Genomic DNA, 27,605 nt, shown 5'->3' with positions numbered 1-27,605 from the left:
GCCAGAGCCATAGAAATAGATGAGACATTTATTGCCGTTTTATTAATACTTACGTTTATAATATGGAAATCATATATACATAATAGGAAATATATAATGTGGTATACTGCAAAGTTACCCTGCTAATTATTATTTATGATATATGTGGAGATAAATAAAACTTTGCAAATCTGCTGATTCAATCCATTCATGTCCTGACCACCAGGCTAGAGAGTTTTAAACATCCTTAATCCACACTTACTAGTCTATCATATAATATCTAAAATATATTTTTATGTGAAATAAAAGGAAGTTTTGTTATATTGTTTATGCGATCATAACGAATCACACGATCATTTTATACACAGAAGCAGCGGTCAGCAGCTGCAGCGGGCTTGAATCCAACCGCATACTGCAATAAACAGGCGTTCGTCGGCTTTTTACATCAAAGGATGACAGGCTAGAAACCAATCACTGATCCCCGTATTTTTATAAATCCTGGACATGATTGGACCGGCCGAACGGGTTGAGCACTTTTATATTTGTTGAGCAGAGAGGCTGCATAGTTTGACCAGCGGGCTGCGGGAACCGGCCGCACATCAGACCGACAGACGGTGTTGCTAATATAACTCCCAATGTATAACTATTATCAGACCGGCCAACCGGGAAAGTCCCGACTCTCCCGACTGAAACTCCGCTACTGGCTGTAGGGAAATGTGTGCGTTTTGATCGGTGTTCGAGGCTCTTACCTCGCGACCAGATGTGACGACGTGACGCCTCACTCAGCTTCCAGGATTTGAGTCATGCTGCCTGAATTCGTTTGTGCTGAAGATCGCATACACCCATTTCAGCAGGATTATGGTCCCCCTCAAACCAGCATGCACGAGTATGTTAATTGTTTGTTTACTTTCTACACGAAGTTATGCTAAGGCTATCTGGCTTTCTGCCTATCTCTCTATACTAGCCCATCTATCTGTCTGTCTGTCTGTCTATCTATCTATCTATCTGTCTGTCTGTCTATCTATCTGTCGTTCTGTCTATCTAGTCTATCTATCTAGTCTATCTATATCTATGTATTTATCTATAATTTGCATTGATATAATCTGAATATTGTACTTTACTCATCTCTCTAGTCACTCTCAATGCTCTTAAGGCAAATTCTCTCCCCAACGTGACGTCATGCAGTGCGTTGAGGGGGAAAGGAGAATCCTTGCAAACCGCTGTACTTTTTCGTTTTTTATTCCGTTTTATGATAACCAACAACATAAAATACAATGGATAACAATTTAAATGTTTATTATCAACAAGCAAATTGCCCAAATTCGTGGAAAAATTTTACCTGCAAAACGCACTTTAAGCTTCAAAACAATCTTCAGAAACCTATTGGTGACGTCACGGACACTACGTCATCTTTTTTTACAGTCTATGGTTGGGGTGTACATCTCGACTATTACACCAAAGTTGGTATTATGTTAAGACTGGCCTGTTTTCCGGTAGTTTTTTGCATGCACAAGGTTTACATAAGGAGGAGAAAACAATCGTGTTTGAGGCTTACAATATCTACCATTGCAGAACTCATTCATGCCTACATAAATACAGTTTACATTCTATGACATCTTTAAAGTTGTCCAAATGAAGTACTTAGAAACACGTATTACTAATAATAAATAAAACCCCAAATCAGAAAAAGTTGGGACACTGTAGAAATTGTGAGTAAAAAAGGAATGGAATAATTTACTAATCTCATAAACGTATATTTTATTAACAGTAGAATATAGATAACATATCAAATGTTGAAAGTGAGACTGGAAAACCATACATGATGCCCGTGATCTTCGGACCCTTAGACAGCACTGCATCACATACAGGAATGCTACTGTAATGGAAATCATAACATGGGCTCTGGAATACTTCCAGAAAACATTGTCAGTGAACACAATCCACCATGCCATTCGCCGTTGCCAGCTAAAACTCTATAGGTTAAAAAAGAAGCCATATCTATACATGATCCAGAAGCACAGGCGGTTTTTCTGGGCCAAGGCTCATTTAAAATGGACTTTGGCAAAGTGGAAAACTGTTCTGTGGTCAGACAAATCAAAATTTGAAGTTCTTTTTGGAAAACTGGGACGCCATTTCATCCGGACTAAAGAGGACAAGGACATCCCAAGCTGTTATTAGCGCTCATTTCAGAAGCCTGCATCTCTGATGGTTTGGGGTTGCATGAGTGCGTGTGGCATGGGCAGTTTACACATCTGGAAAGGCACCATCAATGCTGAAAGGTTTATCCAAGTTTTAGAGCAACATTTGGTCCCATTCAGATGCCGTCTCTTTCAGGAAAGACCTTGCATTTTCCAACATGACAATGCCAGACCACATACTGCATCAATTACAACATCAAGACTGCGTAGAAGAAGGATCTGAGTACTGAAATGGCCAGCCAGCAGTCCAGATCTGTCACCCACAGAAAACATTCGGCACATCATAAAGAGGAAGATGCGACAAAGAAGACCTAAGACAGTTGAGCAACTAGGAGCCTGTGTTAGACAAGAATGGGACAACATTCCTATTCCTAAACATTGGTCCTCCTCCAGCTGTTCCTTATATGTACATTTAACTTTTCCAGCCTCTTATTGCTACCTGTCCCAACTTTTTTTGGAATGTGTAGCTCTCATGAAATCCAAAATGAGTCAATATTTGGCATTACATTTCAAAATATCTCATTTTCAACATTTGATATGTTATCTATATTCTACTGTGAATAAAAAATAAGTTTGAGATTTGTAAATTATTCCATTCCTTTTTTACTCACAATTTCTACAGTGTCCCAACTTTTTCTGATTTGGGGTTGTCCATTTTTATATCTTCTCGGTAGGAAATGTACAAAATATTTACATGGAACATGATCTTAATATCGTAATGATTTTTGGCATTGAAAAAATCTATAACTTTGACCCATACAATGTTTTATTGGCTATTATTACATGGCTCTCTGGACTGTTGATTCTGATTGGTCAGTTTGCAGGTTCGTTCTTTTCAAATAATAACCGCTCCAAAGTACTAACGCATAGCCGGTACTACTTGTATGTTTAAAATCCCTCCGCGCCGACGAAGATTACGTTTAGCGCCATCTTGTGACAAACACTGGACAACCACAATTAAAAATTGAAAATTTCAACATTCATTTTAATATGTACGGTAAAACAAAACGTTTGAACAGTGGATAGATTTGGACGATTAAAATGGCTCCCCAATTAAGACGAAAAAACGAAAATTGAACTAAGAAGAACAAACAACGACAAGACACAGAGAACTTGACAAAAAATAGAGCATGACAGCTACGAAGCCAAGGATAAAAATGTTAATTTAAAACAAATATGCCAATAAAATGTTTCAAATTCATACTCATGTCCAGTTTTTTTTCTTATGTGGCAAGTAGCCGTGTAATAAGTGGGATAATTTACAGGCAGCCTGTAGTTATCGCGAAATAAGCCCCTTCCGTGTGATACACACTGTCGGGGCTTATTTCGCGATAACTACCAGCTGTGACTCAACAGTACAGTAACCGTTATCAGGATTTTCAGATATACAAGACACTTTTTACAGAAAATATATTGTTATGGCCTGTAACGTCTGCTCATCCATGATAATAAGTACTAAATAATTTAAATAATTTAAAATATAAATATTAAAAATAATGACTTTGGACACCATATGTAAACGTGCAATGATCACCCATATGTGTGTGAACTGTTCCACATGAAATGCTTGTGTTAACATGGTTTTATAAAGATGATTTATTATGAGGTTTGTTGATGCAGGAGTATTATAATGTGTCATACTGTGAGCGTGATGAGTAATCTACCAGCGTGGTAAATTAAAGCTTTGAATGTGTTTCATCCTGGCACAGAGACCTCTGGGAGATGCACGCTCATGTAGAAATGATGACGCAGTAGTGTCGCAGGTGCAGGCTTTTTATTATCCATTTAAAACCAACCTGAAGCTTGATAGTTATTTGGAGTTTATTTAATTTTTTTCCATTTTATAACAAAACCATTGCAGTCAAATGACTCAAGAGGTAAAATCACAGATCCTGTGATTCCTGTTTGACAATGAGTGGCTAACAATAAAACACACTTGATTTGTTTTAAGGTGTTAGAAGATTGGAGAGACTTGTAATCTATTCAAAGAGAAAGCGAGAACAGAGTCAGTGTAATGCAAAAAGTCATGGGTTTGAATTCAGTGGACTCACATGCTGATTAAAATCTATACCTTGTAATTCACTGTTAGTTTTTTATATTAAAACTTAAAACATCTTATAGTTTGTTTAGGTATCACTAGATGTGACGACGGCCTCTGAAGGTTTGACAGCTTTTGCCAAAGTCTCCAACTGGCCCATGAACTTTTTGACTTCATGCTGCGAGCTGTGCGTCCATGCAAGCGGCAGGTGGGTTGAAACTGGCTTTCGATCTGAAACAAACAAAAGTGTATAACACTACACAGTAAAAAAACGATTTGTTGGTTCAACTTAAAGGGGTCATAGCGTGAAAATCAGACTTTCTCCAAGTGTAAGTGCTATAATTGGATCCCCAGTGCTTCTATCAACCTAGAAAATGTTAAAAAGGACAAACCAAAAGTAAGCTGAAAACCAAAGACTTATTGGAAACCAAAGACTTATTTTACATCTTTAAAAAAATCTCATAACAAGACCCCTTTAAAGTAAGTTACCTGGTTGCCTTAAAAAATGTAGTTCATTCAACTCAAAAATATTAGTTGACTCAAAAAATTGTTGTGTCAACCTTTTTAAGTTTTATTAAAGTGTAGGAATTTGTACCATATTAACAAACGTTTTATATTCACCAAAATCAGACTATAGTATGTTGGAATATTCGTTCAGTTGTTCTTTTGTGAAGCTATATTTTTTAAACAGCGCTTTTAAAATTGTGCTTTGTAAATTGATTGATTCATATTTGTGTTCAGCATAATGCATAACTGCAAAAACAGTGTCTGTAATATTGCTATCTTAAACATATCAAAGCACACTTTGTAGTCACCTTGGAAGAAAAGGCCACTGGGAAACGCATTGGCTGCGTGTGAGACAGCGAGCCAGATGACCGTGTCTGCTCCCTCCTCCGCTGTACGCAGACGCTCTCGCATCATCTGATGAAACTGAGGCATCGCCGTGGCAACCGCTGAGCAAAGAGATAAGAAGTCATCACGAGCTTGACACAAGATCATCAATGCTTCTTTAATTAAGTTTAGTGAAAGCTTACATTTACTGTCAATTCTGATTGACAAAAAAACTAGTTACAAATAATAATTACTTACTTGATTCAATTTAATATTGTCACATACAAAAATGAGCATTAAAATGTACAAAAAAAATGCTTTACACTTTACAATAAGGTTCTGATATTTACCATTAGTTCATTGTTAGTTCATGACATGAAAACTAATATAGTTAACAAATGCAATATTAACACAAATTATTATGTTTAGTAATAAAAAGTGAATCAGGAAAACAGCCTTTAGGTTAAAATGCATATATTTACATTCAAATCCAGTCATGGACACGTTATATAAATTTGAACATTTGAAATCATGTGCAAACTCATACATGAAGAGATGTTTGTAACTGTATGCTTCTTATTATGGTACTCTTACTTTGCATTTACTTTTTTATCAAAATGTTTCATGACACCTCATAAGTCTAATTTCGTGAGAATCACCCCCATGCATGTAGTACTTCACCTTTGAGCGGCCACTAATACAAATATTTACACTTGAAATATTGTCAACAAATTCATTAAACCATTTCCTAATCACTATGCTACACACAAATAAACAGTAATCTCATGATTTGTTGGTTGACATGATCAATACCTGTTGTGTCTGCCCACCCAGGGTGCATTACAGAGAAATGAATTCTGGGATTTTCTTTTGCCCAAAACTCTGTCATTACAACCTGCTGTCTCTGTGAAGACACAAACACACACACAAAATGAGTGTTTAGTAAAAGGTCACGGTCATTAGGGCGTCAGATGCTGTTTAATGGAGAAATTGGTGCAGCTGTACTCTGTGTCACCTGTTGCTTGGCAACAGCTGAGTTTAAGGTAACCCTGCTCATCTCAGCTTAATACACACTGCTGATTTCCCTACCGTTTCATGAATAAACATCTTTAAACCATAATCTTGTGGGAAATCTTGCAAATTAACTGATAAGTGAATGCTTAAAGTGTTTTTCTGGGGCCATGGTTTAGTAAAGCGATCTGATGGTAATACCATGGTGCTGTTTGTACTGTTATATAACCAATACATTAGTATTCTTAAGTACCTGCCCGAACCATTATAGACGGTTTCAGCAGTAACAACATAAACAAACGGCTTTCGTGGAACAAACGTAACATCCGGTACACTTCCGCAAATAATAACAACAGTCCTTTAAAGGGACAGTAAGTAGGGTTTTAAGTGTTTTATTTATTAAAATCAATGTCTTTATTTATAAATATGTCCTTGTTGGTGTCAAATGACTGATCTGACTTTTCTTTGTAAGCTTTGAATTTCTTCTCTTTACTTACATTGAACGAGTAAGTCCAAGAAGGCTTCCATGTTGTTCCGCCATACTGATAAACTATCATAGCAAAGAGGGACAAAAAGCACTAGCCTACCAACGCATTTCCACAACGCATTTTTCATTCAGAACGCGTGAACCAGCTGAAACTGACAAGGAGATCAATGATTACATAACTGCTACCGTAGTTGCAACACGCATTTGGAAAAAATCTGATGTTCTCAAAAATATAGTCGTACCATGATACTGTCCAAAAAAACAAAACAATAAAATACTTTTTAAAGGGTAACTATATGTTCGCCTTGTATATTTTCATGGTAATACTGTGATACTTTTCATGTAAAGAAACAACATAACAAGTGCCTTTGGGGAAGAGTAAATGACCATATTTGCAACGCCTCCGGGCAGTTATTTCAGTCATGCAAGTCCTATCTACTTGAAAGACAGATATCTCTACAATCGCATGCTAAAATCACAATTAAACAACATATTTCAACTGTACCAACAGGTTGTCAAGTGCCTCATGTGATGCTGTCCAGAGCCCCGCCCAGAAATAAATATTAGATTTGATCAATAAATGACTGGTTCTTTTAACTGGAAGGCGGGACAAACAGGGTAGCCATATTGAGCATTGCATTGTCCCCATAAGACAAACTGATCTCACCAAAAGTTGTATTAGTTTATTTGTGTCTATGGGACGAAAAATTCAGCTTTTTTCGTGTCTTGAGCACGAATGTCTTTTTCGTGACACTCAGACGAATTTCTATTAATAGTTTTCGTGTACGTTGCACAACTTTCTTTTTCGTTTAATTTTATTTATTGTTTTCTCATTTTCTTACCATTATCGGTTGGGGTTAGAATCACTTTCTGTTACATTTTTAGACATCCTAACCCAAACTCTAACCCCAACTCCAGGCGAAAATAGTTTTAAAAATTGAAGAATGTATAAACCAATACATAAAATTACATCCTAACCCAAAACCCAAATCTAACCTCAACCCCAAGCGACAATGATTTAAAAATAGGGGGAAAAATAGAAAACAATACATAAAATGAAACGAAAAAGAAAGTCGTGCCACAGACACGAGAAACTAATTTATAGAAATTTGTGCGAGTTTCACGAAAAAGCTACATTTTGTGCCATGGACACGAATAAATGAATAAAATTTTGCGTGACTATAACATGACTTTCCGTGAGATCATGTTGAGTTAAGAGGAGTGCTCAGTCTTGTTATATCCGATATCTTTGGCATAACATGTAATGCTGGAGTGTTGGTGGTTGCCAGGGTGGTTGTTCCCTTACGAAAAAGAAGTATACTTCAAGTTCATTATATTAAGTATACTTAAGTAATGTTGGAGTATAGTTTTAAGTATACTTTATGTAGTAAGTGTACTAACATTTATGTTCTAGTAGTAAACTTGTAAGTGTACTGCTTGAATACCGCTTGGGACTAAATTGGCCCACTTTTAGTATATAAAAGTATACTTCTAAGTGTACTATAAGTGTAAGAGTAGTCAACTTTAAGTGTACAACTAGTGCACAATTAGTTCTTCATTTGTACTGCAAGTGAACTCATGAGTATACTAGTAGTTTTCTAGACTTATACTTCAAGTGTACATGCAAATGTTCTGTTAGATTACTCTTAGTAAACTAGTAGGTTACTAATTTTGTGTTGCAGGTATACTTCCAAGTGTTTTTTTTATATACTTTTAGTTAACTAGTAGTTTAATAGTCATATACTGAAAGTGTACATGCAAGTGTTCTGTTAGTGTACTCTTAGTAAACTAGTAGGTTACTTATTGTGTGCTGCAGGTATACTTCCAAGTGTTTTTTTTATATACTTTTAGTTAACTAGTAGTTTACTAGTCATATACTGAAAGTGTACATGCAAGTGTTCTGTTAGTGTACTCTTAGTAAACTAGTAGGTTACTTATTGTATACTGCTTGTGTAACAAAGCACTTTGACACTGAGGATCCATCTGCAGGTTTTTATTAAACACACTCATATTCCAACAGGCAAGGTCAAACAACAGCAAACACAGCAATGTAGGGCAGGCAAATCTCGTAGTCATGAACCAGGCAAAAGGGTCAGCAATGACAGCCAGTACAAATCAAGACTTTGCACTGACTGAATGTTTCCAGAGAGTTTATATAGGCTGTCCAATGTGTTTCAGGTGGCAGACCAATCAGTCCAGGCATGCGGGATTATGGGAAATGGAGTCCAGAACGAAAGTTAATATTCAGGGGGTTCAGCCATATATATAGATATATATACAACCTCAAATCAGAAACAGTTGGGACACTGTAGAAATTGTGAGTAAAACAGGAATGGAATAATTTACAAATCTCATAAACTTATATTTTATTCACAATAGAATATAAATAACATATCAAATGTTGAAAGTGAGACATTTTGAAATGTCATGCCAAATATTGGCTCAATTTGGATTTTATGAGAGCTACACATTCCCAAAAAGTTGGGACAGGTAGCAATAAGAGTATAAAAGTTAAATGTACATATAAGGAACAACTAAAGGACCAATTTGCAACTTAATTGGCAACATGATTGGGTATAAAAAGTGTGGCAGTGTCTCTCAGAAGTCAAGATGGGCAGAGATAGCCTATATTCTATTGTGAATAAAATATAAGTTTATGAGATTTGTAAATTATTCCATTCCTTTTTTACAATTTCTACAGTGTCCCACTCTAGTGTCCCATTATATATATATATAATTTTAGTATTTATTATTTTTTGTTTGATTAGCTCACTGATAGCATACGAAAGATTTAGCTTCAAATTGAAAGTACAATTAAAAGGTACAAGTAAAAAAATTAATGCACATTGTATTGTACTTTAAGTGCAATATATTAATATTTATAGTATGATGTTAAGTTCACTTAAAGTAAAGTTGAGTAGTAAACTACTAGTTAACTAAAAGTATAGTAAAAGAAAACTTGCAAGTATACCTGCAGCACACAATTAGTAACTTACTAGTTTACTAAGAGTACACTAACAGAACACTTGCATGTATACTTTCAGTATGAGTACACTAGTTAACTAAAAGTATAGTAAAAGAATACTTGCAAGTATACCTGCAGCACAAAATTAATAACTTACTAGTTTACTAACACTAAAGATTCTCCATAAAGATAATATAAATTTGTACACTACATATACTTTCAAAATTTACTTAAAATATACTGTTTCTAAAGGATGCTAAATAATGTATTTTATAAATATGCTGTCAGTGCATTATTATAATGATAACTTTAACAGATAAAGTATACCTAAAATAAACTTTAAAATAAGTTCAAATTAGTATACTTTAAAAATTGCACAGAACTTTAACTCCAAGTATATTTTTTTAAAGTATACTTTTAGAAAATATTCTAAATTATAATTATTTTGAAATATGTTAAAAGTTTAATTGTAAGCAAATATGTTGTAAGCATACTTTCAATATATTCAAAGATCGTACATTTCTTTCTAAGTATATTTGTAATGTACTATTGCAAAGTTAAATATACTTGAAATACAATAAAGTATATGTATTTTTCACCAGGGCTATTCATATGGCTTTTTGCAGCTTTCTTGATGTAGCTTTCGTTGTTGCATTTTTACTTTATACTTTTAAGTATATGTCAGTAAACAAGTATAGGCCAAATATACTTAGACATTTCGGTCAGTATAGGTCAAGTATTAGTACAATTTAAGTACAATTTAAGTATATTTCTAAGAAGTACCTAAAGTACATTTTAGAGAAGTACATAAAAAGTAAACTGAAAGTATACTTTCTTATTTTAAGTTTAAAAGAAGAATACTTATAGCACACTTCAATAAACTTCTTTTTCGTAAGGGTTAGCGTGTTGCGGTGTCAAACTTTTGTGATTTCTGAAAGACTTTAAATTTCATAAACAGGGTATAAATTGTCTGGATACCTTGTTCTGTGCGTATACCATGGTACCATCAAACTGGGCTGTCTCTGTTTGTAAATCCTCTATGTTGAGTTTTTGCACCAGCATTCCTCCAGACGACACCGTAATCTACCAGAGACATCAACATAAATCTGCAAGACAACCACTAAACTCTGTATACCCTTTAAAATATGTATAACACAAGACCTCCATACGCATTACTGTCATAAGAAATATAAACAAATCTATCACAGGTTATGGAAACACACAAGAACAATGCCATAAAGAGATTTAATGAATTATATTATCTGTGCGAATGAAAGCCATTCCTCAGATTGTAAAGCGTTCAATGTTTTTCACTCACAACTCGTGGGTCTCTGCTTTTCTCCAACAGTGGGATCAAACATTTAGTCAGAATATAAACACCTGCAGGAGAGAAAGAAAGAGAGAGAGCGAGGGAGGTTTATTCTGCCATTGGGTTGATTTTTGCACTGACAAGATAAACCAATCCTTTTTAAGATTAATGTTTTTCATTGTTATGAAGGACAGTCATCATACCTACATTGAGGATTTACATGTTCATGACTGTGAGGGACCACACGTAATAATTTTAAGCGTATCTTATAATTATTATTCTTTTTTTTTTTGCAAAATACACTGAACCCCTAAGGGCTGATACTCCAATTTGCTTGATAGTAATGGCATATTGACAATTATGTTTTTGCCCTTATAAAATTTCTGACACTTTGACAGTTTTAGATATTAGTTGAGATTAAAGTCCTCTCATAAAAGGAAGATGATTGTATTGTATTTCTTCATTTGTGTCTTACCAAGAGTATTAGTGGCAAAGTTTTTCTCAAGTCCATCAGAGTTCATTTCTTTCTGATTCACCATACATCCGGCATTATTGATCTGAGGTTGGTGTGAAGAAAAAAAGGCATATTTTTTATCTGTCCTGTGACACTTAGCTGAATAATGATATATTGTTTAATATGGTGAGCAATGATGCTCATACCAGAACATTGAGAGAGGGGTGATCCTTCTTAAAGGCCTCTGCAAACTCCCAAACCTTTCCCGTCTCTGACAGATCCAACACATGGACATAAATCTCCTGTAATAGATACCATAACTTAGCTGTTTTCAGTTGTTTAAGCACTAAACTAATGATATGATGCTGAAAGTTTCTCACAGTATTTCCAGAGGCTGAGATGATTTCGTCTTTTGCTCTGTCTGCTCTCGCTTTATTTCGGCAGATCATATGAACGGTGCCACCTGAGACAAAACAGAACGAAAAGGCAACATGATCTCATGGAAAGTGATGTTATAGTCACAAAAATATTTATTGATTTATTTGTAATTCAGCTTTTATCAGAGCACGAATGTCTTTTTTCGTGTCACTCGCACAAATTTCCATAAATAGTTTTTCATGTCCGTGGCATGACTTTCTTTTTCGTGTCATTTTATTTATTTTTTCTATTTTTAAATAATTGTCACTTAGGGTTGGATTTAGATTTGGAGTTTGGGTTAGGATGTACTTTTATGTATTGGTTTCTATTTTTTTTCCACTTTTAAAACTATTCTCCCCTGGAGTTGGGGTTTGGGTTAGGATGTCTAAAAATGCAACAAAAAGTGATTCTTACTCCAAACCCAAGCGACAATGTTGAGAATATAGGAAAACACGATGAGAAAACAATACATAAAATTACACGAAAAAGAAAGTCGTGCCACGGACACGAAAAACTAGAAATTTGTGTGACTGAAATGAAAAAGACATTCTTGCTCAAGGCACGAAAAAAAGCTGAATTTTGTGCCATGGACACAAATAAATTAATCAAATTTCAGTCTGGGAAAAGGACATATCTTTGTAAATGTAAAGGTTTTCGTTTTCTCTAGCACAGGCTCATTCATTCCCATCAAACTCATTCATTCACTCCCTTCTCAACACTTGGACACTATTTTGCACTATGAGATACTTTAATTCCCTATTTACTTTAAGTAAACGCCTCTTTAAGGTCTGACGCCACAGTCACTGTGTCTGTCTTAGCTCACCCTGCCCAAACATACACAGAAAATAAACACACAAAGAAATATTTATAAGAGTAAATTGTGACAACTTGCCCCGGCCTTTCCTATACTTTTCTCAAATTTATTTATTCTTGTCTTTTTACAACATTAAAATACACAAATCACTCTACTTGGCAATGATTTATCAATGCTTACTCAACAGTGTCCTTTCACACAGTTTTGTTTACTAAAATAGGAATCAGACCATGCATAAACCCAGATTTGTCATATCAAGAACACTGTCAGTGCTGCTGTTATCCTTGCGACGTCGTCGCTGAACTTTTTTGACAGCGATCAGCTGTAAAATGTTTTGGTCCTGCTTTATTTTCGTTGACTTCAAGTAAAATAATAAACATTTTTCATAAGATCCCCTGGGGTCAACGTGTTAGCATGACAGAAGCTTGATGCTGTCGTGTGAGAACAAGCAACAGCCGACATTTTTCCTTAGCCCGAGTATCCGAATGGCTTACATTTCTTCCCGCCACAGAAAACCACCACAGGTTTATCAATGCCATCAAAAGTATAATTTTGTTTTTGTTTGTTTGTTGATCACAAAGTACAAAGCAGATGAGGAAAACTAGGATTCCGTGTGTATTCAAAGCGACACCATTATTGTTTACAATGCATGGAATGGTGCGCTGTGATTGGTTAAGTGGATATATTGCATTCTGCAGAGAATGAGGACTGGTGTTTATCGTGTTTTGAGAAAAAAGGGAGAAAAGGTGACAGAATAACACAGCGGATTTTGGATTTTGCTTAAAATTAAGAATTTACTTTTTAGTACTGACCTGATGCAATACTAATTTGGGTTTTTATCGTGTTTTGGAACCAAACTCTTCATATAGAACATACTTTTCTGAACGTGATCCATATTGGTAAAACTAGTATTTATGCAATTATAGTGCAAACCTTTTTTGGCTATCGCCATGGCCGTCGCCTTCCCTATTCCACTGTTAGCTCCTGTGATCATGAAGCGACGTCCAACCATGGACACTTCGAGATCCTTTACTGCAAAGCTCTTACTGGCATTCTCAAATCCAGACCTGTTCAAAACATAAAACACAAATGAAATGCTTGTTTCAGAAAAATGGCGTTTATTTTGAGCTGGACTTGCATGTGTTTTCAACACAATATTGAATTGTTGGTTGTACACTGAGACACTGCTCCTAACACAAGGGCCCGGATCAGTGGCCAAAGGATCTTCTGTGTGCCATGACAAGGCACTTGGGTGAGCAGCAGGGGTCTCAATACGACCCATTGTTGTAATGGGATGATGACTCACCTTAAACCCAGATCTTGGATGAATGCGTATCAAAGAACATGACTTGGTGAACTACAAAAGCAACATTTATTCAGCAAACCACTAAAACTAACAACATGGCTTGCCAGGACACATTTGAAGGCTTTGATTTCCAACATTTGTTAGTAGGCACCAAGTGTTCGTTCAAACAAAAATGAGTTTTAGTAAATGCAATGATTGAAGTAATAACAAATCTTTGTTTTAAGAAACAAATAGTTTGCAAACAATGCACTAAACATCTGCAAACACAAAAGTTAACAGAAATGAAAGAAACTCACATGCAACAATAATTAAACCAAATTAACTAGTTAATTATGTATCAAATAGAGTCCTTTACCTTGTATACTCCCGAATTCCCTTAATAAACCACACTATATTCCTGTAGAGAGACATTTGTTCTGTCGTTTCTTCTCAACTGGACTTCTCAAGTGTTATGACAGCTGAGAGTTACAGTATGTCACTACTGTACTGTAGTTTTGTAGTGCGCCCTCTAGTGACGCATGACAGATTTACAACCCAGCAAGATAATGCAGTCAACTTTTTAGATTGTAGGAATTAAAGGGAGATTTTGTTTCCAAACTGTTTATGATCCCCATTTACTTCTATAGTAGGAAAAGAAGCCTATGGAAGTGAATGGGGCTAATGAATGGTTGGGTTACAAACATTCCTCAAAATATCTTCCTTCATGTTAATCAAAGCAGAGACATTTATACAGGTTTGTAACAACATGAGATTGAGTAAATGATGAGAGAATTTTCATTTTTGGGTGAACTATCCCTTTAAATATATACTTACACGTGTATTTATTTACAAGATTTATGGGAGTGACGTTTAAAGCGAAGATGGAGCGTGCATTTTGCTTTAAGAGACAACAATAAGCATATTACACACAGACTTCTGCTTTCTGATTATTTAGTCAGTTTTGCACAAAAATTGGTTTTAAAAAACGAAATAATGTAATTTGATAATAATACCGTTTTAAAAAGCAAACATTTGAATGTATTATTTATGTATTTACTTATTCCCTTGCCTACTTTTTATATGAATAAATTGTAAAATAAATATATTTCTGTTGTAAAAATATTTTTTTTGGTAATATAATATAATTATATTACTGTAATAATAAAATATAAAAATAACTGTTTGTGCTCCGCCCCTTTTAAGAGCAGGTGTATCCCTCCGACCAATCAAATTTTACACAGATGTGGCCCAAGGAGAGCGGCGCCGCTGCGCATGCGCATCTCACTCTCCCCCGCTGACCAGCCGGGAAGTGAGTGGGAATTTAGTCTATTACAACCCTCCGTCACACTTCTTCGATTCAAGATGGTAAGTTTGCAAATATGTGTTTTATTCTTGGCTGAAAGCGCAGGTTTATATCACATATGGGGTCATTTAACACGAACTGGTTGTGGGCGCGCACCTGTCGAGGCGCGTGAGCGCACCTGCGGACTTTAAAACTTGATCTACCTTTCGTTTTTCACGAACAAAACAAATATAATCGCTTATAGCGGCTATATTTTACAAAAACATGTGTCATTGATAGTACAAATCTGTAATAATATCCGCTGGAGTTTATTTCCGTCATCATATCTACCTGGATAAACCGGTTGGGTCATTGGGAGTCACATGATCAGTTTGACCATTAAACTTTGACACATGTGGGTTAGTTTTTTTGTTTGTTTTTTGAATAGACAACTTTTCTCAATTTTTGACTTGAGTTGGGATACCCGGTTAACTCGTTTATCTGGTGTTCAAAGTCTCGGCAAACTTTTCCACTGTTGAATTTAATATTTGGGTGTGGATTTAAATCAGTGCTTTACTGTACAAATTACAGCATTGCTTTGAAATGTAATGATAACATTTTGCTGTTAAAATATATTGAATACAATATAAATATGTAAGTAAATATTGTATATCATTTACAAGAATAACCCTTAATATATATATATATATATATATAAGCAAGAACAAAAATCATAAAAACACTTAACAATAAAAAGCTGTACAAAGTTAAATAACTTATTTTAATAATTTAAAAGTTTTTTAATGCTTTTTGTTTTTAACAGATGTGTTGTGATCAGTCAGGACTTCATATTACAAATAATGTACATAATTGCATTAAAACAAAAATATTCTGGTGTTGTAATAAAAATGAAAATTTTGGTAATATTTAAATGTGGCCTTTTTAAGGTAAATTAATTAACAAACGTGCATTGTTTATATATCTATTTAACAGGGATGCGAATATTGGCTTGGTAAAAACAAACTTTAGCTTAAGTAACCTAATATAATATGATGAAAGATGACAAGATCTCTCCAGACTGTTATTTTTACATTTATTTCTATGTATGTATTTTTTGGATGTTTTTTGCTTTTATCCAAAGTGACTTACAGTGCATTCAAGCTATATATGAAATAATTTTGTGTATAGGATTAAACCCATGAGCTATATGTTGCTAACACAATACTTTACTAAGTGAGCTACAGGAACACTACGAAGAAACCCAACACGTTATCTGATATCTGTAAAACAGTCATTTTAATTTCTGCAGTCTGTGTGTGTTTTGGTCAGCATTGTCCTGTGTTTACTATGCGGTCGCAGCTGTGTCGACTACAACAATTGAAGGAAAATGAAATCACAAAGTTGCACAGAGGAGAAATTAAGTGTGTGTGTTGTGTGTGTGTGAATATTTGTCACAAACTCTTTCCTCTTTATTTCTCTGTTGCCATATGTGTCACACTGAAGAACTGCTTCAGAAATTCGTTTTCCTTCGGAGCACAATAGCAGAGCCGACTTCTGTTTCCTTGTTATTTCCTTATGTTTTCATCTTTTGTACTTCATTGGTGTTTTACAGAGGAAGCAAGTTCACTTTTTCCTTTTGTTGTAACAATTAGAGACACCTTGAGTGATAGGGACATTTTTATGTTTGTGGGTGCAGATGTTCACATAATTTTTGACAGTACTATAAAATTTTGAGTCATGTTAAGTGCAGTTCATGATTTTAACACATTGGGCTATCAGTGTATAGGCCTACTGTCTGTTTTGGTAAATGCAGTTGATCATCCAGGTATTCTGTACATAGAGAAAATGACAAAAAAGTATACAATCTGAGAAAATGATATGTACATTTTATTAGATTTTAATCTATTTATGAGCATAATAAAATGTGAAATATTGCCGTATATATTATATTCTATTTGCTACATATTTAATAATTTTCCAGATTTCTTTTCATTATCTAAAGCTGCTTTAAAACACTGCAACATTGTCAAAAAACGCTAAGTTAATGTTAATATGAGTTTAATTACATACTGAAAAATGGTATGGAAGTACAGAAGTAGAATAATATAAACTGTGTAGCTGTGTTAGCCAGTAGCTGTGAGATTTGTGACATTTGCACAAAACTTTAATGAGTGGCCGATAAATCGACTGCGTATCTCATGAGTAAAGCCGGATTCATGATTAGTAGTTAATTGCTATCACCTGCTTTCAAATGGAGCAACATTTACAGTACTACACCGACACTAGGGCTGTAACGATTAATCGTGCAAATGCGCATTTTCTCAATTAATGAATTACGGTGAAATCCCTGGCCCATCCAAAAGCCAGGGGGTGCTCTCGTGCAGAAACACCCTTTGTGCCACAGAAGAAGTAGCATTACAAACGCTATTCCAGGAAATGTCTACAGGAATATTTATATCGCTGTTCTTCAAATTGTTTCAGGTATTTTCATGATAATATGAAGAATATTTTGAATGATTTTGTTAAAGGAGTGTTGCTTTTTTAAATGCACGTTATAAACGACTCTTGACTCATAATGATTTTAGATTGATAAGGACTTCCTACTGACCAAATGCCGTAGTACACGCACAAGCTGCGCATAAAACACATAATCGCAGCCTTGCGATTCAGAATCGATTTCAGCATTTTTAATGGGACACACGATTAATCGTTACAGTCCTGCAGACACCTCTTCTGTCTTGTACTCCATCCAAACAACCCTGCCATATTTAAAAATGATTAAGTGACTTTTATGCACTATTAAGTTTCTGCCCAAGAGCGCCCTCTGGCTTTTGGAGGCATTTCACTGTAATTCATGGAGAAGAATAGCAAACATAATTGCACGATTACTCATCCCAGCCCTAATAGGAGTTTATGTGAAATTGCTGTGTTTCAAATGGACACATTTTCAATTCGCTATTTCAATTTTCGCAATTTAAAAGAGTAATTGAAACACTAGTGTCACCTGTTTCAATCTGAGTCTTATTTACAAGTTTATTTATAAGTGTTTCTGTATTTACACTTTATTATATTACTATATATAATGTTTATGCTATAAGATGATTTTTATAGCATGACTTGCCACAAGAATTTGGCTGTGGTATATTTACTGCTCAATTGTAATGTGTTTCTTGGTTAGAACAAGGCTTTTTCAAGTGTTTGTGTAATATGAGAAGAGGTTTTCACAGGTTCTGTTTTCAGTATCACTGCCTTGAGCTGATCACCTCCCATGTGGGAAAATATATTCACATACAGATCAATCGTGAGGTTTGCATGGACTCTTTGTCTCACTGTTGTTAAGGGTCATATTGATTTTGTTCATGTCTATGTAGAGAGGTTACCTGTAGTTCTCAATCTAAAATTGACTTTATTTCTGTCTCTGCTTTTGTCTCTAAGTCACGTAATTTACAGCTTGACCAATAGTGCATTTTACCGATGCCGTTAACTAGGTGGTCCGTAATAATCGATTAATCGACCGATACTGGATAAAAACAACCATAACACTCAAAGTAAAACATTAACGAAATTTATTACAAAAAGAATAAAACAACAGTACTAAACCATGAAAATATGATGAATAAAGTATTGCAGTACTGATGAAAAATAAGTTTTTGTTATTTCAGAAAGATTTACTAAATGGTTTGAGAAATAATAAGATTAAAGCATAATGCACTACAGTGCATTCCTTCATGGCCCCCCAAAGAAAATATAACATTCCAGAACTTAAAATGTGAATTAAACAAAACATATTAAATTAATCAGTGTAGTGTTGTTGGTTAGTAGCATTATTTTTCTGAGATCTAATAGGGATGGGACGGTATGAAGATTTCATATCATGATTATAGTGACCAAAGTTATCACGGTTATCAATATTATCATGGTTTTGTTAAAATGAGATTGAAATGTTCAAAAAGAACTGATACACACACTGAATTTTTTCTTTCAGTTTTATTTTTGAAAATCACAATTTAATATTTGATGTCTGTGAAATTATTTCTGTGGTAAAAAAATTAAATAAATCTGTCTAAAAAGTTAACCGTGCATGAATACAATACATTATACCTTAAACGCCGCCTTGTGCAAAAACTATGTTGCATGTGCGCGCCTGCGTCAAACTGATTCGGGCTGGACAGGATTTACCGCAAGTTTTCAAAATTACGGTAATCAAACATGGTTGTAGTGATTATTAAATTTTGAACTAATAATACTTATCGTCAGGACATTTAATTGTGGTTAATCGTGAAACCGGTAATCGTCCCATCCCTAATTATTACACAGAATTTATGAAAATGTATTTATTTTATAAAATATAATTAAACTGGGGCCCCTCTGGCACCATCTCAGGTCCCCCAGTTTGAGAAGCACTGCACTAGGTCTCTGTGTGAAGCTTTTACGTTATTTAAATTATAATTTTATACCTTTTTTATATTATTCTTTATATTGTATATTTTCGTTTTCTATATATTTGTTCAATATTTTTCTATTCTATATGTTGGAAATTATTATTGTCATGTTAGCTTTAATGTGACTGCCATTTAAATAGACAATTTTTTTTATTAGGCTTACATACGACGTTGAGCTGGCATGCCACACATGGCATATTGATCTGGTTCTTGTGTGTCTCGCGACTAGTTGGCATGAGAAAACACGCTGGCATGAGATTGGCAAGAAACAATGATTGTCTCACGCGTTAACTTGACGCCAGTGTGTTATTTGGGTAGTTACTGCCTGATTAAAGGAACAGTATGTAGGATTGTGGCCAAAACTGGTACTGCAATCACACAACTGGTGGCCAATACACATCAGTTGAGGGCTGCAACTCCACTTTTTAAATGACAATATCCTGGCCGGACCACTGTTGTCAGTGATATTCGTATTTGAAATGAAAATGATTTCTTAATATCTAGTGACATATCAGGGCCAATTTATGATTAATTTATATAAATTTCTTACATACTGTTCCTTTAAGTAAATTATACATTTGTGGTACATTTTAACTCAGTTAAGCGATTGTTGATGTTATGTACTTCATTTGCAGATGCTGCACAGGTTGTACTCTTGGGTAGAACCTTGGATAGAACAGGTTGTACCTTTGGGTATGTTAGTAACTCATTACCTCTGGGCTTTTAACCTACAGGCTTTAGGTTACCAACCACGTCCACCCCAAAAATGAAATGATGGAAACCATTCATTAAACGTCCAATTAAAATGCCTCTTCTGTTTCTGTCTGACAGATGCATTTCCTGTTACTGTTCAGTCGTCAGGGAAAGTTACGTCTGCAGAAATGGTTCCTGCCCCTTCCCGAGAGAGAGAGGAAGAAGATCGTGAAGGACATGACCACTATGGTGTTGGCACGGAAACCGCGCACGTGTAACTTCCTGCACTGGAGGGACCTAAAGATTGTCTATAAGAGGTGAGGGTTCATCCCAGGGCAGACTGGAGTGTCATATACTGTATGAATGAAATGAATCCTTTTCTCTATGTTATAAAACATTTATATTTATGCATTTGGCAGACGCTTTCATCCAGAGCGACTTAAAGTGCATTATGCTATAAATTTTGTATGAGTATGTGCATTACCTGGGAATCAAACTCAGGAATTTTTAAGCTACCAGCTGAGGTACATGAAAGCGCTGTCAAAACATGGGCTACATAACGATAAATGGCAATTGTTTGCAGAATAAATGTTTTTGTTTACATCATACATATATAAATACACACATGCATGTATAATTGTTAGAAAAAAATTGTTAAATATTTATATATGATTTATAAAAATGTATATACACATGTAAATATTTCTTAAATATATACATGCATGTGTATTTAATATATGCACAGCCCTAGATCTTGGGCCCCATGTTGGTCAATAATTTTTGGTGTGAGCTAAATTGCATACCCTTCAGTTTGTCAGTGAGCATACAAAGTTTAATGTTGCCTTTTTAACAATCCCACATTCAGAGTTTTGTAAACCCTAGTGATGTTTGTCACCCAATGCTTGTTGTAGTTTCTAAAGCGGTTCAGTCCTTTTGTGCTGTCATTACAGATGTCATTGGCTGATGTCAGAGCTCAGTCTGTGTGCTTCTTGTTTTCAAGTAAAATGGCTGTTTTAAAACAATGCAACATTGTTGAAATGCTATATAAATAAATTTAAATGGAATTGTTGGCTTCAAAAACAATGGAGCCCTATAACCCCAGTGCAAAGTCTGAAAATATACCCACAAACTTGCACTGGACAGTATTTTTTATTAATAGTCATTTCTGGAAATGCTACACACTTAAAAGCAAAACCTTATATTAAACAAGGAAATTGTGTAAATACTGTATTAGGAATTAATAGATGGTTGAAAAGTGGACAAGCCTTACCATAGTGTTGTTCAAAAAGTACACCAAGAATAGCAACTTGTACTGAAAAGTAAAAAGGGTTTATTTTGCTTCCATGTAGATTTTAAAACTTAAAGTTTTCTTCAGTTTTAGAAACAAAAACTGAGTTTAACATTCTGACGTCATGCGGGTCAATGACAAAGCAAGCTAAAACATATTTTTTTAGAAATCTTTTAAAAATGGACGTAATGCATTTTATTGAGTCAGGAAGTGTGTTTAAAAAGTTTTGTTTACATTTCAGTACGTTGTAATAAGTTTTTCACAATATTTTTCATATCCCCTTTAATCATTGTCTATTTGCCAGATACACTGATTGTTTACTTATTTGATAGTGGCATTTAAAATTATAATCCTGAAAATGTTTGAGAGTTTAAAACTACTTTACCATAAAACTGTCATTTGAGAACTTCACATTTAAGAACAAAAATTTTAAAAGTCAATATTTTATATATATATATATATATATATATATATATATATATATATATATATATATAGTCAATTTTTTATGTCATTATAGACAACTAGAGTTGTGCGATAGTCAGACATATGGCTGATAGTGGGCCTTCATGATTATAGTTGGCATGTTTGCCCACTATAGTTTAAAATTATTATTATGCTATTATTATCTTTATTATTATAGTTTCACATTAACATTCCCACACTTGCGACACCAATGCGTATTGCATGCATTTCCTCACATGAGAGAGCTTGTAATGCGTGCGGCACGGACTCTTCCTTGCACCAGAGTTTTTAATATGCTCTAACATTTCCTTGCACTACAAAGGTTGTTAGACATTTCAAAGTGCTTGGGCATCAATTGACGCGCTCGGATTAATAGCATCAGGTTTAAGAAGGTTGCGCTCGTGACAGTGTTTCCAGCTGCCCTTAGAGTAAATCAGCTTCTTTTATTGTCCATCAAATCAGTTGCCTGTCATAAATGAGTTAAAAATGAACACATATTTTTAACAGTTGCCTTAAAATGCAAATGTATATGGAAAGTTGCCCCGCCAGCGTTTTTTACAAGTTTCAGATACCAAAAAAAAAAAATATTTATTATTAAAGCTAACATAACACATGATGTTTCTGCTCATCTCATGATAATCTTGAGTACATATAGAGTAGTATTATTAGTATTATATCTCTGAAGGGTCGTTAGTTTTATCAGATTTCTCAAACACAGATCAGCTCTAGCGTTTGTTTCCAGAAAAGCACGAGATCCCGGATGCATCCAGAGTCTGGAGCGAGTCAAAAGCGCAACAAAAAAACCTTATCCCACTATCTCTGGATCTCTGATTAACTACATGTTTGTGTCATCTACATTATATGCACTCACACGCCGATTGCCAACAAAACACAGACATTTGATGCAGTTTTACTTACCGCCTGCAACTATGACCCGGTTGGGACCGCCCTATTTCAACTAAATCCAGCATTAAATAAACACACATGCAAAACATCACTGCTACCCAGTGTTGGGGAAGTTACTTTAAAAAAGTAGTGTTTGCTCGTTACTCGTTACTTTTAAAAAAAGTAATCCATTACTTTACTTAGTTACCGCCTTTGGAAAGTAACTTTTTACGTTACTCGTTACTTTTACGTTACTTTTATGTTGCCTGACTTTGGGCAGAACCCAATATCTGTTTCTAAATGTGTAGGCCTAAATAAAGTTATACTACGGAGGACATAACATGTATTTCTTTTGTGCTCTTTATTATAAAAAAAGTATCAATAAGTTCCTTAGGAACAACATGGTAACCTCAAAATGCGTCATATGTCTCAAAATAAATTTATCTGAAAGTCTGTATCTTCTGGGGGTAAGCACAAGACCTACCAGGCTGAACAGCCTTTCCACTGGTGCACTGGATGGTGTGGCAGTGTTGTATTTCATGAACACAGCTTTCACTTGGGGGAAACGGTTGAGAAATTCTAACTTCATGTACTCAAGTTAGTACCTCCGAGTCTGCACTAAAGGCCATTGCATCATCCTCCTCCTCATCATCAAAAGAAAAAAAGTCCTCCTCATTGGCGCTGCTTTGTCTCATTGCCTGATTTTAATAAATAAGAATTAAATTAAAGAAAACGATTCAGTTTCATATTTATGTTTAAATGAAATAATTTTTTTTAAACATAAATATAAAACTAAATCGCTTTCTTTTATTTATTTCTTATTTATTAAATTTAAGCAATTGGTTGATAAAACATTGATTAAAATTAAGAAACAATTAATACAAAACGAAATTCACTTCAAACGGAGTGGGTAGACATGATTTTGACCACTTTATTAAGTTCGTTTTTGTAGAAACCTTTCTCTAAAGTGAATTTTATTTGTAATAATTGTATCTTAATTTCAATCAATGTTTTATCAACCAATTGCTTGAATTTAATAAATAAGAAATAAATAAAAGAAAACGATTTAGTTTTATATTTATGTTTAAAAAAAATGTATTTCAAGCTGAATCGTTTTCTTTAATTTATTTCTTATTTATTAAAATCAGGCAATTGGTTGATAAAACATTGATTAAAATTAAGATGCCTCTATCCCTCAAAAGTTAGCGTCAGCCGCTTCTTGCTTGCCATGATTTCTTTGCAGACTGATACGAGCCTCTGTCAATGCTGTCGCATGCAATGATGCCTGTGACTTCTGCTTGAAGAAACAATGCTCCTCGTTCTTGCTCTCATTCTGATTGACATGTGGGCATGCTTTTCTGCAGGAAATGCCCATTAAAAATTAATATGGGGTCAGTTAAAAAAAAAAACGTTTTAAAACTTGTAAGAAATAGGAGGCGTGAGTTTCTTTGCTTCAAGAACAGTTTAATTAAAAATGTTTTATTCCAAAGTTGTTTTCTGACCTTTCTTTCTGTAAAGGGTGTCTGTTTTTATAGGTCACGGCAGCGATTTTATGCTTCAATAGGTCCTTCATATCATAATTCTGAGCTCTCTCACTGTTTGGGTATTTCACACCTTCCTGCCAACGGAGGCTTAGTAGAAACTATAGATGAAAAATGTGAAGATGGTATAGAGACCAATAGAGCAAAGGTCATGGTTTCGATCCACATACTAATAAAATTGTAATACACTGTAAGTCACATTAAATTAAAGTGTCTGCCATATGCATAAATGTAATAAGTTAGAAAAGTATGAAGCAGAATAGAGGCATTAGCATTTGTAGTCTGTGACTTTTGTCCTGCACCTTATCTTAGTGTTTTGTTTGCTTATATAGATACGCCAGTTTATACTTCTGCTGTGGTTTGGAGAATGAAGACAACGAACTTCTTGCTTTAGAGATTTTGCACCGTTACGTGGAACTACTTGACAAATACTTTGGCAATGTAAGTGTGGATAATTATTATTTTTATATCTCATTTCAGGGTCAAGTTTTTGACATATGGGCCCTCATTTATCCAATGAACATAGAAACCAGTGTACATCCGAGGAAAAAAATCTGCTAACGCCAACGCTCCTGTGTGATTTATTAAAGTTTTGTATGCGACCAATTTTGTTGCACGAATGAATGGCTGTTAATATATGTGACGACTGAAAACAATTGTAATTTGAATGTTGCGCCCATATAAATGATGCCTCCCTCCTAGAGTTCATAACATTAAAGATTGGAACCTGGCCACATCTCCATGGATGCTGAACTTTGACCTTTTAAGTTAAAATTAATCTCTTGCATTTTACACCTTTATAAAGTTATTTTCTTAACATTATGGTGATCAGTGTTTGATTAATCTCCAATAATGAAACATTTCACATAATTTCTAGTATTTTGTAAAACATATATCTTAATGCTAACTTAAAGCTGGTGTGCACAAGGTGAAACCTGATTTGAGATTTGATTGTAGCTGCCGCTCACGTCCATATTGATAAATGCCAAGTCTTACGGGGAAACAACCATACACACAGTTTTCTGTCCTACGCTCGCTTGATAAATGAGGGTCATTATGTTTACCAAGGTTAATTTTCACAGACCTCGAAGTAACAGATCTGTCATGGTTGTCTGATGTGGTCTTTTTGTCTCACCTTGATCACAGGTGTGTGAGCTCGACATCATCTTTAACTTCGAGAAGGCTTATTTTATTCTAGATGAGTTTCTGATGGGTGGTGAGGTACAAGAGACGTCCAAACAGTCTATTGCAAAGTCTGTGGAAGCATCAGACATGCTGCAGGAGGTAAGATCTGTGCTGTCATCACAAATCTTACAAATTCAGATCAAACTTGTGTTAGAGGTATAGATGAGTGGTTATACGATACCAACCTAGGTATCATATGTTTGTGTCATAATAGGTTTTGTTACAACGCTGCCTTCCAAAATACTTCAAAAAAATTATAAATGCATTGATTCTTGTTTTAAAAAATGCCTTTATTTGTAGTCTAACATCTTAAAACTCCATTGTGTATCGATGCATTTGGTGTTTTAATATGTGATCCTGAGCCACAAAACCTTTGAGATAAATATAGGACAATATTTGGCTGAGATGCAGCTATTTGCAGTTGTCCAAATGAAGTCCTTAGCACCATGTATTACTATTGATAAATACATTTTTTGCAAATTTATGGTAGAAAATGTATTGTTGGCTGTTGTTACAAATCTACTCGTATGTCTTATGACTGGTTTTGTGGTCCAGGGTCACATATGCAGTCCTGCAAAAAAGCTTTTTAAAATCTTTGTGCATGCCTGGATTTTTTTTCTCATGAGGGATCCACTTATTGTTTAAAAATACTTGAATATTTTAACCTCATTTTTACATTTATTTGAATACATTTGGCAGAAATGCATTGCATTCAGGCTTTCATTTTCTTATTAGTACATTTGCCATGAATCAAACCCATGACCTTGGCATGCTTAGCATCAAGCTGTTTCATGTATCTACAGAAATAAGTACAGTTCAGTGGGGTTTTATACCATGTAGGAGCTTATGCTGTATGTTTTATTCATAAGGTATTTGCTTTGATATATAGCTTAGGAGTTTGTGCCATTATCAAGAAGCATAAGTGAGCGATGATGTGATCCTCATTACACTTCTAAAGTTGAAAATTGCAATTGAAAATTGAGAATTGAGAGAAATAAGAACATTTTGTTCAGCAGTATGCTCATGCATAAAAGATAAGCCTTTTATTTGTCGTCCTTGAACATGCGTGTAGGTTTAATTTGTATGACTTCTGAACACAAGGCTTTCATCAATACTCATTTCTGAGCCGAGCGTCCCTGAGCGTCCTGCCTGGAAATGAACCTACAGCTGTTTTAATGATTCTCAGTTATAAAGCTTTACTCTGGACATCACCTTCATAAAACATTATTGATTTGAAGAGTAGAGAGTCAGAGAGAAATGTCAGGTTTCCCAGCATGCCTCACATAAACGGGTGCTCATTAGTAGCACATTTAATTGTTTTGTTTTTGTCATCTAAGTATCTGTTCTATATTAAAATATATTCATAAGATAACGAGTCTTTGTCACGTGTGTGACGTGTTGTTTTTTCTCCTCAGACGATGGAAGAATACATGAATAAACCAGCCTTCTGATGAAAGATGACAAGGAAATGATTTGTCAATGCAATGTGGCTTGTGTCCTTCATTCAGGGCACAATTTCTCATCGTACAAAGCTCAAACTTTATACATGAGGGCTACGTAAGAACTGTTGTATTTATTATTTTTATGCAACTGGATCAGGGTATTCTTGGATTTCACAAATTAATTATTTCAATTTTGGCTACAGTATGTTTGTGTTTTCAATTAATACTGAATTTTGATATTATAATTGCAGTGTGCATATACTCAACTTTTTACCAAAATCATTTTATAATAGGATTATATATTATATAAGCTGGTTTATTTAAAGTGCCTTTTCATGTTATTTAACATGTCGCGTGTCTCAGGAGATGTTTAGATGGAGAGTTAAAAGAGTCTTTGAAGGAATTGTAATGCTGCTTTGTAAGCCCACTTGGTTGATGTTGTCTTATTAAAAATGTTTTTGATATGATCTTGTCACATGTTTATTCCTGTGATGGCTGCTGTTCAGAATGACTCATAAAAAGGAAGTGACAGACAGTCTGTTCATTACTTCACGGTTTATAATCTCTCTGCTATCCCTGCCGATGCATCTCTTA

The 27,605-nt window shown here is 34.7% G+C and overlaps 2 protein-coding genes across 2 annotated transcripts; one reads left to right on the top strand and one right to left on the bottom strand.

Moving 5' to 3' along the window:
* Positions 1-3,984: 3,984 nt before the first annotated feature.
* Positions 3,985-14,288, bottom strand: dhrs12lb (dehydrogenase/reductase (SDR family) member 12-like b). Its single transcript, XM_065262045.1, has 10 exons — positions 14,165-14,288; positions 13,437-13,570; positions 11,653-11,735; positions 11,479-11,574; positions 11,294-11,375; positions 10,828-10,889; positions 10,488-10,592; positions 5,860-5,950; positions 5,031-5,168; positions 3,985-4,446 (listed from the first exon to the last, which is right to left on the bottom strand). The coding sequence occupies exons 1-10, from the start codon at positions 14,218-14,220 to the stop codon at positions 4,304-4,306; spliced, it is 990 nt and encodes a 329-aa protein (XP_065118117.1). The 5' UTR covers positions 14,221-14,288; the 3' UTR covers positions 3,985-4,303.
* A 756-nt stretch (positions 14,289-15,044) lies between these two features.
* Positions 15,045-27,546, top strand: ap1s3b (adaptor related protein complex 1 subunit sigma 3b). Its single transcript, XM_065262289.1, has 5 exons — positions 15,045-15,153; positions 20,344-20,522; positions 24,717-24,825; positions 25,531-25,668; positions 26,985-27,546. Exons 1-5 carry the CDS (start codon positions 15,061-15,063, stop codon positions 27,018-27,020), a joined length of 555 nt encoding a protein of 184 aa, XP_065118361.1. The 5' UTR covers positions 15,045-15,060; the 3' UTR covers positions 27,021-27,546.
* Positions 27,547-27,605: the final 59 nt, after the last annotated feature.

The sequence above is a fragment of the Paramisgurnus dabryanus genome, chromosome 6 (assembly GCF_030506205.2).
Source record: "Paramisgurnus dabryanus chromosome 6, PD_genome_1.1, whole genome shotgun sequence".
In the NCBI taxonomy this organism is placed as follows: domain Eukaryota; kingdom Metazoa; phylum Chordata; class Actinopteri; order Cypriniformes; family Cobitidae; genus Paramisgurnus; species Paramisgurnus dabryanus.
This window is presented reverse-complemented; position numbering and strand designations above follow the sequence as displayed.